The sequence below is a fragment of the Alligator sinensis genome, unplaced genomic scaffold, assembly GCF_000455745.1.
Source record: "Alligator sinensis unplaced genomic scaffold, ASM45574v1 scaffold895_1, whole genome shotgun sequence".
NCBI classification, from domain to species: Eukaryota; Metazoa; Chordata; order Crocodylia; family Alligatoridae; genus Alligator; species Alligator sinensis.
In genome coordinates, this window is record NW_005842149.1 from 2135314 (window position 1) to 2155967 (window position 20654).

Sequence of the window (20654 nt, forward strand, 5' to 3'; positions counted from 1 at the left end):
CAGGAATGGGATGTGGGTTTAGGATTGGATCCAAAGGCATGAGCAATTCTGAAAAAGGATCAGGCCCCATCTGATGTCTGTTAGGCACCTGTAACCCTGATTGACTTGCAACCAACAAAATCGATATGAAAAGTGGGCTGATTTACAGATTGCAGCACCAGTAACTTTACAGACTGTCACAAAAAGGAAAGGCAAGAAGGGTCCCACCTAGCTCAGAGATACCTGTATTCACAGATTCACACAAGTTTAGGGCTGAAAGGGACTTTGTGAGATCATCGGGTCTACCCCCTGCTCTGGGCAGGAAGGCCTCCAGGGTCCAAATAACCCCAGCAAGGCGTGCGTCCAGTTTGGGTATGATTGCCTGATCTCAACTTACTTTTGTTTAGGAGTAACTCTTGAAGGCAGTGAAATTAAACTAATGTAAATACTATCAGAATCAGGACTGATATTTTTCAAGTTAACCCTAGGAAATACTGTTACTTCTTATTCTTCCCCCTCACTTCCATTTCTGTCTTTTAAATCCCATTCTTCCCTGCCCCACATACAAATCTTTGATTTAGGATTTGATCCATTTCCACCCATAATTAATCGGAGACTTCTTAGCGAGACATGTTTGTGAGATGGGAGGGGCGGGACCTTTTAGTGCTGATCCCTACCAATTCCTAGGGATGGGTCAACCTGTTTCTTTGCCTGTTATTCTAAAACAAATCTCTAAGCAGTTTTCTTTGATCAGTAGCATCAAGCAGATCATCCCTAGCTATGTTTAGTTTTAAGCACAAACTCAGAAAAGCAAAAGCTGTGCCAAGCCAGCTTTTATGTTCAGTGTATTCTAGTGATAGAATTGTGTTAATTAATTGCAAAATGAATAAAATGAGAGCTTGTTTTCTGTCAAAAACTTAATTGTGCCTGAATAGTTAACATATGGTTAAGAGAACTGAAAAAAGCAAATAAGGGGACTTGCATATATAAAACAGCTTTGCTATTGGAATATGGAGTGGAGTTCTGTTCCCTGCGCTTCTAAATGAGCTGTAAAAAAGCTAGCCTGTCCAAAGGCAGGTAGTGACTGATGCCCAAGACACATTCGGAAGTGAAATATTTAGTGTCTGATTCTTTAGTTGCATAGTTTTACACTTTTGTCATTCAGTGCTGTTAGTCTAGCTGCATAATAAAATATGTAAGATGTTCAGGTCCATACAGCCTAGAAAAAAAATTTAGCAAAGCTGTAATATTTTTTGTGGCAAAAGTAGAATTGTAAGAAGTCTTTACTAAAAGTTTCCATTGACTTAAATGGGAACTTTGAATACAGAATATAGAATTTGGCCTGTGACATAACTTTATGATGATTCTCAGACGCATAGCCCCATCTGTCTTCCATGTTGACGTGATTTGAAAGTTGATCTTCAGACTGCTGTAGTTACAGTAGTTCTTTCTGTAACCAGCTGATATTCGCTCTGTAGTATAATTTGCTGTAAAGATTCCACTACTAATGCAAGCAGCTCAATTATAAGATCATATGCATCTCATTCTATAAAGCACATTACTGTCTGAAGATGGATCTATCCTTTCCATGTCGTTGTGACAAGGTATTTAGCAGAATTCGCAGATTTGCTGGGATCTGACAGGGCCATGCCGTGAGTGCTTCTGCTATGGCCTCTAACTTGCAACCTCTGGGCTGTCAACTGTACACCTTAGTGCCCATACCACCCCAAACCCCTGGAAATGGGTGTTTTTGCAGAGACAGAAATAAAAGTTGTGATGTAATTACTAGGAAACGATTAATTACGTGTGTCAGGGATGATTCCTAAACTTAAATGGGAAACCTTAGTTCCTTAGGCCCAGGAATGACATGCTATAGCATGTAATTTGTTTAGACAAGTTCAGGAAATTGACTTCATTTTATTCCTCTACAACATTTTACCAGAGAGATGATCAGTACTCAGTAAGAATGTCCTTTTTGAAAATTAAATGCTATGGTCATATAGCAAAAGTGTGAAAAGCAGAGGATTAAAACATAGGTTAAAAGCATGAACTTTCAAAATTAGATTGCTTATACCATGAAATTTGTTGATATTCATGGGATTTGGGTCTAAAGATTGACAGCCCTGATAATCTGTTATTTAATAATCTGGATGAAATAACGCAGCACTGCACTAAATTCATTTTTACTGTGCGTAGCTAATTTAAAACTCAGGATAGATAGCTTGCAAACAAAAGAAGAGTCTTTATTCTCATCCGAGCAATTCACCTACGTTGAATATTACTAATTCTTATTAGTACTTGCCTTTCAGTATTTGTTGCATTTTTGTCATACATAATGGATTAATTTTTTAAAATGTAGCCATGGCCTTTTGGTCTGTGATCTTGTCATAATTCATAAACCAAGCGGCATCAGCCTCAGGCCTAGAAAATGGTGTCACTAAAAAAACCTAGATGTCATGGTGTTGACTTAGTGGGTGGAATGCTTGAATCTGAATGCATACAAAGCCAAGGGTTACATTAGGTGATGCCATTTGAATGAGATGTAGAAACTGAGACAGTTCTTAGTCCAGTGTTGACAACTCTCATAATTTAATCTCATGCTTTCAATTTTTTTCTTGTTAAATATGTGGGATATTGAAAAGACATGTTGGTATAACACAGCACAAAGATTTTAGCAGCAGTTTTGGAGAGTAATTAATGTTGTACCATTATTATACTGACTCCAGTGGTAGGTTTGATTTGATTTCTTCAATTCCATGAGTCTCAAATTTTTTAGACTCAAAGAATCCCTCCGTAACTTTTCCAAATTTACCGGCAACCCATTTCAAAAGCTAATCTCATTTTTTTTTGCTATGGAAAATAGTAGAGCAGTTCTTCTGTTGAAAGGAACTCAGAGCACAACAGGTCAGAACATTTCTGATGTTGTGGATTCCTGTTTGAAATCTCTGGGTTTTTCTTGTAAAGCATGTGTAGTTGTTTGCACACCTAGCAGTACTAATATTGAGTGACACCCTTAAAAGGATCTCAAAACACCCCAGGGTGTCATGGCACCCTGGCTGAGAAGCTCTGCTGTAACTGGATTGATGTTGAGTGAAGCCACACAAATCATTTTGTTCAGGACTGCAGTCCTTGAGAAAACATCATAACAATGACAAAGAAACAACTTGTTCTGTTTATGCTGTTCCCTGCTATTTTTCGTTCCAGCACTTGTGATTTGTAATGACCCTCAAGTATTACAGTCAAATCTGTCAATGTGAAAAGGTACAAGTCACAATGAGCCATCATTTCTGAGACTGAATATTAGAAAAGATGATGCAAAATAGAAAGATGAATGCAACTTGAGACAAATTTAAGCCAGTAAATTCTATCTTAGATGCTGATGATTGCCTAGCCTTCAGTATACAGTCATTTTGAATGACATTTTACATCTGTTTGAGCCATTGCTTAAAACTGCAAGCTGTTTTCAAATTGAAACTCCACTGACAGTGTTCAGTTTTGGTTTGGCTTGATTGACAGAGTGTTCCTGGTGTTAGCAGCTTCCGTTTCTCTACTAAATTGAAAAAGAAGACATGATGGCTGGGGGCATAGGTACTGGTTTATGACTTAATATAGAGCCTAGTCTATCAATAGAATTGAGATTTAAATGTAAGTAAATGAGTCAGTGGTGGCATGGATTTGAATTTACGGTCTGTCTTTAAGAGAATCTTAGAAAACTAGGGTTGGCAGGGGCTTCAGAAGGTCATATAGTCCCTCCTCAAAACAAGATCATCCCTAACTAAACTATCCCAGTCAAGTGGATTAACCTTGATCCTTTTCCTACATAATTAGCCCATGGATAAGAAGAAAGTCACTTGTCCAAATGTCTATGGTTTTTGCATCTAATCCCATCCACAAGTCAGGACACGCCGGAGGGCAGGGAACAGCTGCAAGCAGACCTGGACAGGTTGGACAAGTGGGCAGAAAACAACAGAATGCAGTTCAACAAGGAGAAATGCAAAGTGCTGCACCTAGGGAGGAAAAATGTCCAGCACACCTACAGCCTAGGGAATGACCTGCTGGGTGGCACGGAATTGGAAAGGGATCTTGGAGTCCTAGTGGACTCCAAGATGAACATGAGCCGGCAGTGTGACGAAGCCATCAGAAAAGCCAATGGCACTTTATCGTGCATCAGCAGATGCATGACAAATAGATCCAAGGATACTTCCCCTCTATCGGGCGGTGGTCAGACTGCAGTTGGAGTACTGCGTGCAATTCTGGGCGCCGCACTTCAAGAGGGATGTGGATAACCTGGAGAGGATCCAGAGAAGGGCCACTCATATGGTTAAGGGCCTGCAGACCAAGCCCTACGAGGAGAGACTGGGGCACCTGGACCTCTTCAGCCTCCGCAAGAGAAGGTTGAGAGGAGACCTTGTGGCTGCCTATAAGTTCATCACGGGGGCACAGAAGGGAATTGGGGAGTATTTATTCACCAAGGCATCCCTGGGGGTTACAAGAAATAATGGCCACAAGCTAGCAGAGAGCAAATTTAGATTGGACATTAGGAAGAACTTCTTCACAGTCAGAGTGGCCAGGGTCTGGAACAGGCTCCCAAGGGAGGTGGTGCTCTCCCCTACCCTGGGGGTCTTCAAGAGAAGGTTGGATATGCATCTAGCTGGGGTCATCTAGACCCAGCAGTCTTTCCTGCCTATGCAGGGGGTCGGACTCGATGATCTATTGAGGTCCCTTCCGACCCTAACATCTATAATCTATCTAGTACTTTATCACGTCCTGCACCGGTTGAGAACGTGAAGGTGGAGTATAACTTGGGTACCAGTGACTGTGAAATGACAAGAGTTCAAAAACCTAAGGGGAGGAAGGAAGGAGAGCAGCAGAATAAGGACATTGGACTTCAGGAAAAATGATTTTAACAAACTCAGGGAACAGGCGTCGGGGCCTCTGATCAAGCATGCCCAGCTGGGCCAAGAACTTGAGTTATCACACCTGCCTCTGATCCCTGGCTAATGTGACTGCTTCAGTTCTCTGCACATAGATTGGCTGCTGAAAGTGCCCCTCACCCCTTTTAAGCACATCTGCAGTCTCAGGCTGCAGATACACCTTTACACAGCCTCAGTCTGTTCTGGCAAGCCTCACCTGTATTGCTCTCTCTCGCTGGTTCTCCTGGCTCTTGAATTGGCTTTGGCTTTTCCTGACTTCAGATCTCTCCTGGAACTTGATACCAGCTCTCTGTACCCTGGTTTCTGATCTTGGCTTGTTTCCCTGTCTGTGTTTCTCAGATCTCTTCTCTCTGCTCTCCTGGAATTTGTTCCCGGTGTTCTCCACCCTTCCTTCCCAGACTCCAACCCAACACTTGGGTAATCTATGCTGTCACTTTTCTGACCCCCTAGTTGCTCCTAGTAGCTTACTGCAGGCCTCGCCACTGATGTCCTGGCCAAACCCTCCTACCAGGTAGAAAGGATTCCCTGGGAGGCAAGTCTGAGGGGGAAAAAGAGTTCAGGAGAGCTGGCTGTACTTCAAGAAAGCCCTATAACGGTACAGGAGCAATCTATCCCAGTGCAACATAAGAATGGGAAGTGCAACAGGAGACCAGCCTTTGCTAGACAGTTATCTCTCTAGGGAGCTGAAACTCAAGAAGGAGTCCTATAAAGAGTAGAAACTTAGTCATAGTATTAGGAAAGAGTATAAGAGTATCACATAGGCATGCAGGGAGGAAATTAGGAAGGCCAAGGCACCATTTGAGATGCAGCTGGCAAGGGACATAGAAGGCAATAAAAAGGGATTCTGCGAGTATGTCAAAAGTAAGAGGAAGAGCAGAGGAACCATAGATCCCTTAGTGAATGCAGAAGGCAATCTAGTTACGGATGATTCAGAGAAGGCCAAAGTATTTAATGCCTGTTTTTACTTCAATCTACACAAATAGGGGCAGCTACCAGATGACAAATACAAATTGCAGCAAAGATTGGGAAGGAGACAAACAGCATATAGCATAAAGGCAGAATAGGTTAGGGATTACTTAGAGAAGCTAAAAGCTTTCGAGTCAGCTAGGCCAGCTGAGATACACCCCAGGGTACTGAAAGAATTGTCTATACCATTTCGGAGCACTGGAGCCACTGACTATCCTCTTTGAGAACGTGTTGGGAGGCTGGGTGAGGTTCCAGATGACTGGAAAAGGGCAAACATAATAGTGCCTGTCTTTAAGAAAGGGAAGAAGGAGGATCATGGGAATTACAGACCAGTCAGCCTGACCTCTATACCTAGAAATATCATGGAGTAGATCCTCAAGGAATCAACTGTGAAGCACTTTAGAGGAGAATGAGGTCATCAGGGACAGCCAGCATGGAGTCACCAAGAGCAAGTCATGCCTGATCAACCTGATTTCTTTCTATGATAAGGTGACAGTCTCTATGGGTGGGGGGAGAGCAGTGGATGTAATATACACCTCAACTTAGCAAGGCTTTTGACACTGTCTGTCATGACATTCTCATTAACATGCTAAGGAGCTACAGACCAGATGAAAGTAAGGTGGATACATAACTGGTTGAATCATCGTACTCAACTGGTAGTCCTCAATGGCTAGTTGCAAGGAGGTATCAAGTGGGGTTCTCCAAGGATCTGTCCAGGAGCTGATATTAATATCTGTTTAATATCTTCATTAATGATTTGGATGATGGAATCAAGTGTATGCTTAGCAAATTTGTGGAATACACCAAGTTAGGTGGAGGTGCAGATACTCTGAAGGGCGGGGCTGAGATCCAGAGTGACCTGGATAGACTAGAGAAATGGTCCACAACTAATCAGATGAGATTCAACAAAGATAAGTGCAACTTGATGCAGAATAATTGCTTGCATGGATATAGTCTGGGGAATGAGTGGTCGCAGTACTGCAGAGAAGGACCTCAAGGTTACAGTTCCCCATACACTGGATATGAGCCAACAGTGTTTTTGTTGCAAAAAAAGCCAACAGCATTCTGAGTTGTCACCTGCAAATTAAGAGAAGCGATTCTCCCGCTCTATTTGGCACTGGTAATTTGGCACTCTCCTGAAGAACTGTGTTCTGTTTTGGGGCCCCGCTTCAAGAGTGTGAACAGTTTGGAAAGAATACAACGGAGAACACCAAAAATAATTACGGGCATAGAAGGCATAACTTATGAAGAGAGGCTGAAAGAATGAGAGTTATTTAGTCTGGAGAAAACTGAGGGGGGGATATGATAACAGTTTTCAAATACTTAAAGGGTGATTACAGAGAGGATGGAGATGGGCTTTTCTCTATAGCTGTAGGGGACAGGACTAGGAGCAATGGCCTCAAGCTGCAAGAGGGGAAATTTAGGTTGGAGATTAGAAGGAACTTTCTGACTATTCAGGTGGTCTAGCATTGGAACAGGCTCCCTGGAGAAATTTTGGAATCTCCATCCCTGGAAGATTTCAAGAACAGGTGAAACAGACACTTGGCTGGGATGGTTTGGTCAGGGATGATTCTGTCTTGAGCAGGGCAGGACGAGATGGCCTTGTGAAGTCTCTTCTAGCCCTGTTTTCCTATGATTCTTATGTCTTGATTATTACTTTTTCCCACAGTTGGGTAAACGCTGAGCCAGATTGAAATAGTTCTTGAACAGGCACGTGGCAGTGGCAGGTTTACCTTTAACATACAAGCCTCATCTTCCCTTGCATGCCTCATTCAGCATACAAAAAAACCTCAAGTGTAAAATGAGAAAGGGCTTTATGGCCCATCAACTGCTCTGTGCCAAGTGTCTCTGTGCATGCTTTTACCCTCTGGTAAGAGAAAGTGTCCTGGACAGAAGCCAGGTACCATGTTTTGCTCTAGGGTCCTAGACAAACTTTATTCTTGTTCTTTCATCCCTCTGAGAGCTCACTGCAGTTCAGTTGCTTAGGTTCTGTGACTAGCGCTGCTCCCCGCCCAGCTCCTACAGGAGCTTACTGGCTACTCGGTTCCAGTTTGTGTGCACTCCAAAGACTTCTTGCTCTAAATGGTTAATAATGAAAGCTTAACAGCCTTCCATTGCTAGCATTATTAGGTGCAAGCATTTCTTCTGTCAGCTCCTGTCTGTTTTAGCCGTCCTACTTTCAAAGCATAATTTTCAGCCTGACAGTCCCTAATATCAAACAGGTGAGGTGTGCATAGATAGACTCTCCAAAATGGTATAGGACCCAACAAAAAATGCTGCAAAACTTTCTGTTTGAAAAGACCTTTTTACCTCCAGGAGAATGATACTCATAATATGCACAACCCTGTCTAATATAGGGTAGGTATAACTATGCCTGTGCACACCCCTTGAATGCACATGATGAGTTACTGATGTAAACCGCACCCTGCACCATAGTATCAAGTGTAATTAGGAGGATCCAGCAATGACCTGATTGAATGCCAATTTTGCTTGATGAGCCCAAAGTTAAATGATTTTTTTAAAATAAATCTAAATCATAGGTTTATGCCCTCTGCACATACCTGTTCCCATTTCTAGTCACCAGTGCCATTTTCCCGGTGTTCCTTTCCTTAATGTCTCCTGGCTCCACTTGGGGTATTTGCCAAGATTTGAATGCTGCTGATATTTGTGACACTTGGCACATTTGTTTAGGCTCCTATCCCTGGTATCTGCCTCTCAGTTCACGCTGTCAGCACAGAAATCAGCATTGCAAATGTGCATGTGTAATCACATTTTTTTTGCATCACTTATTCTTGTTAGATACTCACAGGATGTAATATTGTGCCCTTTGGGGAATTTTGTCTGCATTGACTGTAATCCAAATCTGATAATGGCACAAGCCTTCTTTGTGCTGCCATTGGGATCAGGAACAGAGAGGGATGAAAAAAGACACATTTTTATTAGTTTTCTCTGTAAACATTGCTCAGATGATTTCCTGTTTAAAACGACAAAGTTCAGAAGTAAAATGCAACCCTTCCGCATGTTGCGTGGGAGGTGTTGATATCTGTCCCTGCTTATGGCTGTCTGTTCCACCCACTCTTGTACTGAAATTTACCTTGAATCAAATTAGCTTCTGTGAATATGAACATTGCTTGGCATGATTTACCTTACTAGACCTTCTGTGTTGCAATCATTTTGCTTCAGCCATCTAAATACTGTCCAGCTGCAGCTGTTGCTTTCAAAAAGTGACAGGCAGCTTTCTGTCAGTGAGTCAAATTTGTTCTGAAGGTGGATGGAATTGTTCATCAGAAATCAAAGAAAAGGACAAAAAAACCCTGCAGTAGAATATATGCCAGCATCTAACAAAGTTACGTGAAAGAAAGTTTTGAGAAAGTTCTTTTTCTTGTTATGTCACCTTGGGCTCCAGATGAAGTAATACCATAACCTCTGCCTTTTCTAAACCACTTTCTGTAAAGGTAACCTGCTACTGTAACAGTAGTCCTCTTAAAGGCCACATCTTGGATGTTTGCTGAAATGAAGTCTGCTGGTAATAGATAATTTGTTTACCAAACAGGGAAAGTAATTGAAATGGCCCTTTTGAGTTAATGAAAATATAAAATAGCTTTCTAAAATAGTCCAAGGACTCTAATTTAATTATCTGTGAGCCTCACAGATTAAAAGTACTCTTTCATCTGTTCCTGACAACCTGAAATAGAGAAATAACTCAAATTTAAAAAGAAAAAGACTCACCAGAACATAAAATAACCTGGAGGATGAAAGAATAAGGGGCCAGAGCTGATCCAAGGAGGTACAGCTTAACTAAACCATCCCTTCGAATCATCTCCCTTTACACCAGTTAACTGTGAGACTCAAAGTATGTAAGCAAAAATCGAAAAGGTAATAAAGGTATGTTGCGTTTCAAAGGACATTTTTCCTTGTAATAATGGAAAATACCCTTTGAAATACTGGTTTATGTTTGTTCTAGATTGGGTGGGGGAGAAGGGTTGTTACACTTTTAGGCCCAGACCTACAAGTTACAATGTCCGCGCATGCAGATGGTCCCAACGAAACCAGTAGGACAACTCACATGACTTACACGTGTACTTTAGTGCAGGAGAAAGTTCTTAGGGACTCTGTTACAGCACAGCCCTTGGTAAAGGGAGAGGTAATGTGGAGGCACTGTTATAACTGATGCTTCATAACAGGGGGTCGAGCTGCACGGTGCTAGTTCTGTGGATGTTGAGAGTTGGTGGTTATTGGATCATACCTTTGTCCCTATCTGAGGAGACTAGAATTGACATTGGAGTTTACCTAAAGAAACCCTTTTGCTCAGCATAGTGGAAGGACTAACTTTATGCCCAATCACTGCAAAACTGTGTAAGGATAGATAGGAATCAAGCTAGTACTGTAGCAAGGGTGGTGCCAGCAGTGCAGTGGCATCAGGTAGCCTTGCATGGTAGGTGGCAAAGCAAATGTAAGTAATGTTGAGTCATAGCATGTAGGGTGGTGCTCTGCACGTGACCTGCACCAGGTGCCAAAATGCCTGGTGAAGACTCTGGCTCAAGCATAGTATACTTTAATCTAAATTAGTTTAACTTGCATATACCATTGTTCATGCTAAGTTAATAGGACACTTCCTATGTTTAAACCTATCACACATGTTTGTCTTCCAGGTCCTCTTCTAGTTTTGTAAAGGCAAAAATGAACAATATTACTAACAACCACTGTAAAGTCAGCACTGAGATTGTAAGTAGAGAAAAACACTCACTTCGTGCTTTTCTTTTTTGAGTTTGTTCATACATGAAACCTATAAAGAGGGACCTACTCAAATCACAGTTTCACGGATTTCGTGGAAATCGTGAAATCTGGCATTGCCTGTGAAATTGGGCAATACTTGTGAATTCCACAAAAAAAACCAGACTGAAAATAAAATAAAATGCCTGCTGAGGTCTGGCTGCACAGCCTGCTGGGGGACAAAGAGGGGAGGGGAGCTACTGGCATGAAGGGAAGCCCAAGATGGCTGTTGCCTCACCCCTTACTGCTGATTGGCTGAGAAGGCTTCCTGTCATGCGGTCCTGCCCCTCCACCAATCAGTGGCAAGGGCAGGGCTGCATGACGGACGGCCCTCAACCAATAGCAGCAAGGGCAGGGCTATTAGGAACCCTTGACCAATCAGAGGTGTGGGAGGCCTTGCTGCAATAAGCCCATGAAGATGGCAGCTGGCCCTGCGATCTGCCCACTATATCGGCTGGCTGCCCCCTTGAGTTGGGTAGACTCCTACCTATAAATGGCCTAGAGTGGTCAAAAACCTTCTGCTTGGTCAGTCATCTCAAAGTCTTTCGAATTTCAAAGGATAAATTTACACTGGTAACAGGAGTGACTTCACTGACTTCGGTGAAACTTCATGAGCTTATGCTAGCAGTGAGTCTGGTTGGGAGGCTTTGGAATGAGCAATTGGGCACTAGTTTGTTTTGGGGACTATTTTAACAGCCTCATGGTGAAAGCAAACATTTTATCTGCTCTGCATGAGCTGTACTCTATTTACTTACAAGGGGTGAATATTCTTCTGTTCACATTTTACAGGCAACCCCTGCTTAACGTTGTTTTGCTTAGCACTGTTTCACTATAGCGCTCATTTTACATTCGTACCTGATTCCACTTAGTGCTCAGCGAGTTTTGTTACAATGTTCATGATCGCCATCTTGGTTCATCAAAAACTTTTGGTTTTGCCTAATGCTCATTTTTTGGGGGAACCAATTAAGAGCACTAAGCGGGGGTTACCAGTCATTAAAAATTAAACGGTAGGATTTACAAATGTCAGGTGGTTCATCTGGCAGCCCACTGACCACATCAGGCCTGTGAGGGGTTAAACCATGGTTTTCAGGCTTCTGCCCAACTGCTACTTCCCCCTCTCTCTTGCTGCAAGAGGAGCCTGAGTCTCTGGGCTCTGCATCCCTCCTCCAGCAGCTATTTTCCCCCTGCCCCAGGGGTGGTGCTGCACAGCAGTGCGGGGGAGCTGAGGATGAGGCTGTGGTGCACAGTGGGGGAGGGGGGGGCTCAAGCACATGGTGCAACAGTGGGGGAAGGATTGCCGGGGTGCAGTGCAGTGGGGAATGCACCTGCATGGTGTAGAAGGGGGGTGCGGGCATGCAGTGGCAGGGTGGGAGAGGTCATGGGCTTGTGGTGTACCAGATGAGTCTGCACAGAAGCGCATGGGGGGGGGGGGGGGGGGGGGAAGCAGGGAAAGAAAGCAGTGTGGTGGGGAAAGGGCATCCATGGGCTGTGCAGCTTGGGTGGCTGGGGCTCTCTCACGGGTCTTGTAGCTCCTGGCCTCGTGGTAGCTAGACAGCCATGCTGTAGTGTATTTTGTTAATACCTGTGGTTAATTGGTTGATGATGCTATCTTGATGACTGGTGAGTTTGTGTTTTGCACTTTTATATGAACGCTTTGAGATTTGTATGCTTGCGTGACTGGATTAATTGAATGGCTGTTGCCTCCAGGGACCAACATGAAAATGAGATGTTGCATCTCAAGAGACTATCACAGCAAGAAAATTATAAATAAATATAAAGGCTCTTCTCAAACCAATTCACTGATGAACCTTGAATCAGTTTAGGCTGCATTTCCTTTTAATTAAAAGAGTCATGAATGCCTAGTGAGAAACTAACTATTTCTAAAGGAGCCTAAAAATTGATACATATAATTTGAGTGGGAAACATGCTTCGTTTGGGGGTTTTGTTTTTTTTTTAACAGATAGTCTGAGTCTGAAATCTGATTGGAGCCAAACTTGGGGAAATTTGTGGGATTTGGGTGCTGGAGTTGTGAGCTTGTCTGTGGGCCTGGGGACCTTACAGGTTTCTGGCTGGTCTCTAAAGTTGCCGGTTCAAGCACAGTCTGATTCTGATTCCATCCTGTAACATCAAAAACTCCTTGAACACGGCTCTGCCATTCCTGTCTTTCCTGGGCTGGGTTTTGCATGTCCTCTGTATTAAGTCCCCAGAGGTTTTCCTCTCTCAAGTATTTTTTTGGCTGGAGGGATTTTTTTGGTCAGCGCCTTTTATGTGGTTCCAGTTTACCCAGTGGGACATTTGCATGGCAGATGTCTTGGCGTCATCCTAAAAATGTATTCCATCCTTTTCTATCTTTTCTATTTCACCCAAATTCGAAGATAAGGAATTCTTGAAGACTGATGAATTTCAGTGTTTGTTTTAGTTTCACTGAATTTGATACCTAGTATTTTTCTGCAACCTTTGCATTATATGACAATGTGGTACAGTTGTGAACACATTGTCATATAATATTATCTAATATAAATGTCATATAATATCTTAATCTGGAAAGAAGAAAAAATTTGGTAAACTTGTGACAAGGGTGGGCTTTCATCCTTGCCCTTACTTGTCAGTACTACCCCAGCTAGGGTGACCACCTTTTCAAAAGGGTCTGCCTTCCCCAGCCTTTCCCTGCCATTGCTACTACTGCCAGCACAGCCAGACCAGAACCAAGCAAGTAGAGGGGGGGGTGGATGCAGGCTGCCCGTTGCAGGCTCAGGGCTCCCCACCATGCTGCCTTTCCATCAGGAGCCCTGCACCAGCTGTGTACCTCCTGCCTGCCCAGCAGCAGCAGGGAGCGCAACTCAATGCTGCCACTACTTGCATTGCTGCCAGGGGGGTGCCAAGCCATGGTGGCACAGCCAGTGAGAGGCCCCTGGGGGCTGGGGAGCCCTGAGCCCACAGCAGGCAGCCCTCATCCTCCCCCACCCCGCACACAAATCTGGGTGGGGGGGGGCACATGCTCCCCACCCCCTGGACGAACCACCCATGGCTCCATGCTGCTTCATGCCCTGACTGGGCAGAGTCCCCATCCTCTGACCCACTCCCTCTCTCACCATGGGGGTCTCAATCTGCTGCCCCCTCCAGTCTTCCTTATCCCTCCCCGCTCATAAACTTACCTGTAGGGAGCTGGTCTCCTGGGTGCCTGGCTGTGTTTCCAGCCAGGTGCATGTGTGTGCATTTGCATGTGGCGCCCCCTGCCCCCCGCTCCTAGCAGCCCCTTGCAGGCTGGAGCACTGCCAGCTTGCAAGGGGAAACCCACTGTCCCACAGTCACGCAGTCTGAGACCAGGACATGAGGTGCCCATTGCAGGAATGTCCTGCCTAATTAGGGACAGGTGGTCACTGTAACCCCAACCTACTCCACCTCCTTTTTCTTGCCTCCCATGGTAAACAATGTATTTGGAGGGAGGCTATTATCCTGGCTTTCTTACTGCCCTCTTAGCCATGCCCACACCTTGCTGCCAATTCCCCATCTGCCCTCTTTTGGGACTCTCCTCCTCACTCTCTCTCCTTCTGTACCTAGCTGTGTCCCATGTGGCCACGTAGATGCACACAGCTGGGCTGGGAGCACCGCACCTCTGTGGGCAGGTGGCTATGCAGGGGCTAAGGTGAATTTTGGGAGGGCTGTACCCCCCCCTCCAAAGCGCCTCCAGCGCTGCTGCTCACCTGCCTGCAAAGATGCAGTGCACCCCCCTCCTCCCCCGAGGCATGGCATGGCACACCTGGCCCAGCCCCCACCCCTAGGCATGGCGCAGCACTCCTGGCCTGGCCCAGTCCTGACCCTGCCCCCCAACCCCATCCTACATCCAGCTTGCAGGAAAGCAAAAGCCCCTGCGCTAAACTTGGCACCACTTTTGTCTCCCCACTCCCCGCTTTTGTCTCCCCAAAACCACAGCTTTTGTTTCCCCACTGATGAGGATCCTGGGGGGCCCTGATTGGAAGTAGCCCTTGGGCCCAGGCCCAGCTGGCCCATCTGTTAATTCACCTATGGCCTTGCATCCCTTGCAGGTTGCTCTCTGAATCCTGTTTCCGCTGTGAGTCTCTGCAACCCGGCTTCCAAAAAGCATACGCCACTCTTTCCATTGTGCCTGAGTAAGAGGGTTTGGGTTCCCTGTTACACTTGTCCATGAAAATCAAAGGCCTGAGTCTCATTTAACCTAAGACCCTTTCACATTTACACTCAGGTTAAGATTCTTTAATGCTCCAGTGACAGTGGAAATGTCAATCAGACTCCGTATTTGAAAATACCACTAGATTTAATCAACTAAGACAATACATAAAAACGTGATTCTCTCATATGATGATAAGGATGGCCCGAGCAGCAATATTTGGTTCTAGATCTTGATTTTCATGGCATTCAAGGGGATCTTATGTTCCAATTGAAATCTAACCTGTGTAGCAGTCTTTTAACCAGTGGACTTTGGAACCTGATTCAAACTTTTCCATACTTTGAAGAGTTTTGAATCATTGTTTCAGTTCAAGACTACATCCACAATAACATTTTTACCTTCGAATTGAAGGGGATGCTCCAATATTGAGGTTTATATGCAGAGGGGAAGCCATTTTGAGACGAGAGTCACCTGCCCTCAAATCAATCGGCCGTCATGGAGTAGAAGCCAATGGTGTGTGTGTGTATGCTACTGCATTAAAAGCTATGAATTTAAGGGGGAGATCCTTTGAAACAAGAAGCTGTATTTTTGAGGGGAAAATCACCACCAAAGTAACAATAATACAGAAAATAGTTCTCCTCCAAATTGAACTTTATTTTCATATGGAGCCTGTGTTCAAATAAGCATACGTGAGTGATGTCAGGACATTGCTACCAACTGTCCTTACTGTTCATGGTGAAAAGGAAAAAGGAAAAAGCTGTTAATTAGAAGGTTGAACCATGGTTTGGAGTGGGGGGGAAGGGGCAGGGGGAGTGGGGTATGCTGAATTGGAAGCATGGAACTGCAGGCTGGCTTATTTGGGGTGCAAAGAAGTGTTTACCACACCCAGTCTAGGTGTTAGGGGGTTTATTTAAATAAGTCACCTACACCTAAACTGGAAGCAGATGTTTGCTGCTCCTAGGAGTGCCATGTTACATGCATTCGCCACTTCTGGAAGCTGCATGGGGAAATTAGAGTAAGTAACTGGGGTGGAAGGAGGAGCAGGGCGGAGGGTGGTTGCTGCATTTTTGGCAGGGAAGGGGTTGGAGGGCTAAAAATAGTGTGGTCAGGGTTGAGGGGTGGGAATAGCGCAGCCTTGGGGCTGGGGCAAGCCGCTGGGATTTCCCAGGACTGCACAGGCATTAGTGAGATCAGGTTAACTCTTTCTTAGGTTGGGTTAACCCTTTCTTAGATCAGATTAATTTAATCTGATCTCAATCTAAGTTAGTGTGTATTCGGGTGAACTAATTTCTGGGTGTACCATTTCTTGCCTGATTTTAACCACTGTGAAAACCTTCACAGATGGGAATTTAAATTGACCTAACCTTGGTTAGGCCGATATAAATCTAATGGTTGTATATACCCTAAGACTACTGAAAGTAAATTGTCCAGTCTGAACATGAGATACAATTTGTAATTAAATTCACATTTTTGAGAGATTCTTGTCAATATAAAACCTAAACTTTTTTATCAGTGTTGTTGCAGGAAGAGCTAACATACAGATTATGAGTTTCAATTAGTTGATTTCATCACTAGTATTTGCCATTTAAAATATTGGGTGTGAACCTTGAATCACTGTTGCGTATGTTTCTTGCTAACATAACAAGCAACATACGGCTATTTTTAGTGCATGATAATAAGGCTTTATCTCCATTAAAATAAATTGGAGTTTTGCCATTAACTTCCATAGAGCCAGAGTTTCACTCTTGATCATACATGAATGCAGGAGCAGGTTCATAATAAGGACAGAAATTAGAGAAAGGTCACCAGATTATATCCAGTCTTTCCTACCTCCCCATGCCAGAAATTGAGGAGTGTTTCCTACAGTATATTTTCAATTTATTGTAGCTACTTATTCAAAGATAACATATCCCATTAGATACAAAAGCCAGTGCTGTCTGACTTTTCTTCCATTTGTTTCACTTTTATAATAGCCCATACTGAGTGAAGGATATAAAGATGCAAATTTGAATATTAATGACAGCAACAGATATTTGTTGATCTTCTTACACTTAAATTGATTCTGCTGCATCTAGTGAAAAAATCAGGATATTATTAAGGAGGCAGAAGTTTCAGAGCCCCAAAATAGTAAAGCTGTTGTTTCCTTATTAGTCTTTTCAGCCAGAACTTGACTTGCCCACGCTGGTGGCCTCTGCGGTTGCAGGGTGCAAGCCCCTGCCTCTTGCACTCTTCCTCATGCAGCGTCTCATTGAAACTGTATTCTCTTTTAGGTGCCAGGAGAGAATGAGAAGCACTGGAAACCAGCACTAGTTGTCCTGACTGAGAAGGACCTTTTAATATATGAGAGCATGCCACGAATGAAGGAAGCTTGGTTCAGCCCTCTTCATACCTACCCCCTGCTAGCAACCAGGTAGCTTAATATTTTTGCATTTCAGTTGTTGCTGCAAGTGGCTGAGTCAGTGCTGTGGGCATGAGTTGAAGTCCTACTTTAGACTGCCAAGGACCCTAACCCAGATGAAAATGTGGACCTGGTCATTCAGGCTGCAGAATCAGCGGCATCTGGCATGGTGCCAGCCACGTCATTCCCTTATGTGCCACAGGCTACAGAACTGGTATGCCTTAACTGCGCCAGGCTGTTAGGCTTAGGTGAATCTTTGACTTTGAGTTTGGTTGCAGAGTGGAAGAAGAAGTACTGGAAATCTGAAAAAAGCTGCATTTCTGTCTGTGAAATTTCCAATCCAGTTTGCAGGCCCAAGGGCCTGACATAAGCATCTGAAGTTTTGAATGCTTATGTGAACTGCACCTGAAATTCCTGCCCATGAGGTCAATGTAGTCACACATTGCAACTCTTGGCAGGAAACACAAAACCTAGTAGTGTTTCCACAGCTGAATGGTGGGAGGCTCACCCACCCAGGGGTATCCAGTTCCATCTAACACAGAGGGACAGATGGTGAAATATCTCAATGGATGGAGTGCACAAAGGGTGTTGCTAAAATGTTCTCTTTAATTAAAACAAACAAATAACAGTGAATGGGTTGTGTGCTCAAATTGTTAATTTTATGAATGCAGTACTTTTTCATGTGCAATAATGAGAAGTCAATCTGTATAGGTTTTTCAGTGGTGACTAGTGATTTTGAATATTCAATCTGAGGCACCTTTCAAAGTGTTTGATTTTTAGTAAGTACCAAGTACCCAGCTTCTGAAAATCAGGCCCCTTCAAAATATCTGAAGTTAGTCCCCCCAGACTCTCCACCTCTACTAATGAATCACTAGAAATGTCTTAAATTAGTAGAATCACTATATAAATGTTCCTAAACTTGCCTGCTTTAGTTAATTACATGCAAATAGTGCTTTGATTTTTACATTATTTTTAAGAATAAGTTAAGTAGTCTACTTGCTAGTTTAAAACAGTGAGACCTGCTGAGAGAAAATCACCATTAAGGCATGGATAGGAGTTTGGTCTCCATTATCCTTTGTGTCCAGAATGTGGACAAGCACAATAGAAATGCAACGTGTTTAACTGAATGAGGTGGAAGGAAAGAAGGGATTGAATGAAATAGTTCCATACTTAGGTTCATAGGAAAATAGGGCTAGAAGGGGCCTCATGAAGTCATCTAGTCAATTCTGTCCTCAGGGCAAGATCACCCTATTAAACCATTAAAGTTAAGTATCTGTCTAAACTGCTCTTGAAAATCTCCAGGGATGGAGATTCTGTAACCTCTGTATGTAGCCTGTTCCTGTGCTTGACCACTCTCAAAATCATCCCAACAATACTGTCACTAGTAGTTGTCATTCGAAAAACGATTGCTCAGGTAACACGCAGAGCACAAGTGCACACTTTTGTCCCCTCATTGTTTTTCTTCGTTGTCTGAAGTATTTTCCAGTTGTGCTACATACTTCATGCTGTCCTAGATCTCAGAAATTGGCTTGTGTAATGTATGGTGAAGTTGCATCTAGAAGCGAAACCATCAGACCTATAAGTATCAGCCACTTTGGCTTCATTTTTTTTTTCACCACACATGTACAGAGCCTCAAGCTATGGAGAAGTATTCTGCATTTGTTTCATACACTGAGCATTATCTATGGTTTTTGACACTAGCTCACATCATGTTTGTCTGCCAGAATGGTCTTGAACTGGTGAAAGAACTGCTGCTCTTATTGTCTCTGTCGTGCTCCGAGTCTGTATGGGATTATTTCTCAATACCCTTCTGTTCAGCCAGGCCGGTACCAGCCAGGCAAAAATAGTGGTGCCATCAGTTGCAAGCTCATTAGTTCCTTGTACTTCTTGTTTACCCCAGCAATTTTTTTTCCTAATGATCTAGGATTTTTTTGCCCAGTAAATCAAAGAAAATTGATTATCAGTGGAAACACACTAGAGTTTATTCTGGACTAGTCTGTGTATACACAATAGACTTTCAGACAGCCTTAGAAAGAAATAACTTTCATCCTCATTTGCCAGTGTTAGCATAAAGTAAGGTGATCACGCTTTGTGTTACAAAACACAGGCAAGCGCGTGATCTCAAGCTGCCTCAAGTCACTTAAACTACTGTCCTTTTATTGCATTTGCCTGCAGTATTAGATTTCCTGTTTAAAACTGGATAAGAGGTTGCAGCAAGAGCCTGTTAGAGCTTCATGATGTACTGATATGGTGTCACCAGGCTCTGGCCCTGTGCCTAGTCCAGGGTATGTGGCAAGAGTGAAGCATTTCATAAGCGTGTGATAATGTCTAACAAGACCATAGCATTGCATCTGGATGACTGGGCCACTCTTGGGATGACATATCACATCCCGTTGCAATATCTTCATTTGTGGAGGATGTCAGAAACTTTTGATGTAGTCCTGGAAGGGGGCAGTGCACAGCTGAGAAAGCTGAAGTGGAACTTGAAATGTGGAAGTCAGATTTAACCTTTGTCCATGTTCCCAGACAAAACTTTTAGAAAACATGAACAATGAGGACAACAGACCATGCATTAAGTGATACCAAAAATGATCTGTGCTTCCAGATGGGGCTTACAAAAATCGAGAGTTACAAAACACATACTTCATATGGAGCCTTTTTTTCATTTTTTGTTTCCTCTGCTTGTGAGATTTGTATCTTACCAGCATATTGGTATTACTGCAGTGCATTGAGCGTGATACACAACAGGAAAAATCCTTGCCCAGGAGACAGACTGGAGACAGTTTAGTGTCATTATTGCTGGCATGTGATGTTACATGCTGTGAACTGCACAAAAGTCCACATTATTCATCTAAATCAAGAGGGATGGCTAGACTATTCCACTTAATTTGAGAGTATGATTAATCACAGGCACATTGAGTCATGTTGGCAGGACAACGAGGGGAACCTTCATCATTGGTGTCCTTGCTGTACCTGCTTGAGGGACTAAAAGTAGCATTTCAGTTTCTTGGATTTTCCGTTTAGTACTTGGAATGCAATGCTTATTTTGCTGCTGATGAACTATGATATGCCAATGAAGTATTTCATATTTCTTTATTACTTTCCCTTGTTTATTTTTCTTCAAACCCTCAGCCACAGAGTCAGTGCTCTGCTTATGCCCTGTCTGAGCTCTCCTCCCCCCAAAAATAGATCTGCTTAACTGGCAAAAACCATCTTCATGGAAATTTCCCCCCCTAGATCCAGGGAAATTTTTCAAATGAAACTAAACTCCATTTCCAAAGTAATTTGGGAACCTAAGGATGACTGTACACATGCAGAGAGATTTCTCTGATGCTCTGTAATTACAGCGCATTGGAACAGACTCAATTAATCGAGTCTGCTGGAGTGTGCTAATTAGCACGCCCCAGCCAGCCTCCGCATCTCATGTATCAGCATCCCCGCACTTCAAAATGGCTGG

The 20654-nt window shown here is 43.5% G+C and overlaps 1 protein-coding gene across 1 annotated transcript in view; it reads left to right on the top strand.

Moving 5' to 3' along the window:
• SNTB1 (syntrophin beta 1) overlaps window positions 1-20654 on the top strand; it is a gene marked incomplete at its 5' end in the record, with an annotated part of 186964 nt that overhangs the window by 140415 nt on the left and 25895 nt on the right. Inside the window, one exon of the mRNA XM_006025473.3 lies at window positions 17070-17209. Within this exon, the coding sequence (XP_006025535.1) occupies window positions 17070-17209 (140 nt within the window). The remainder of the gene's footprint in view (window positions 1-17069; window positions 17210-20654) is intronic.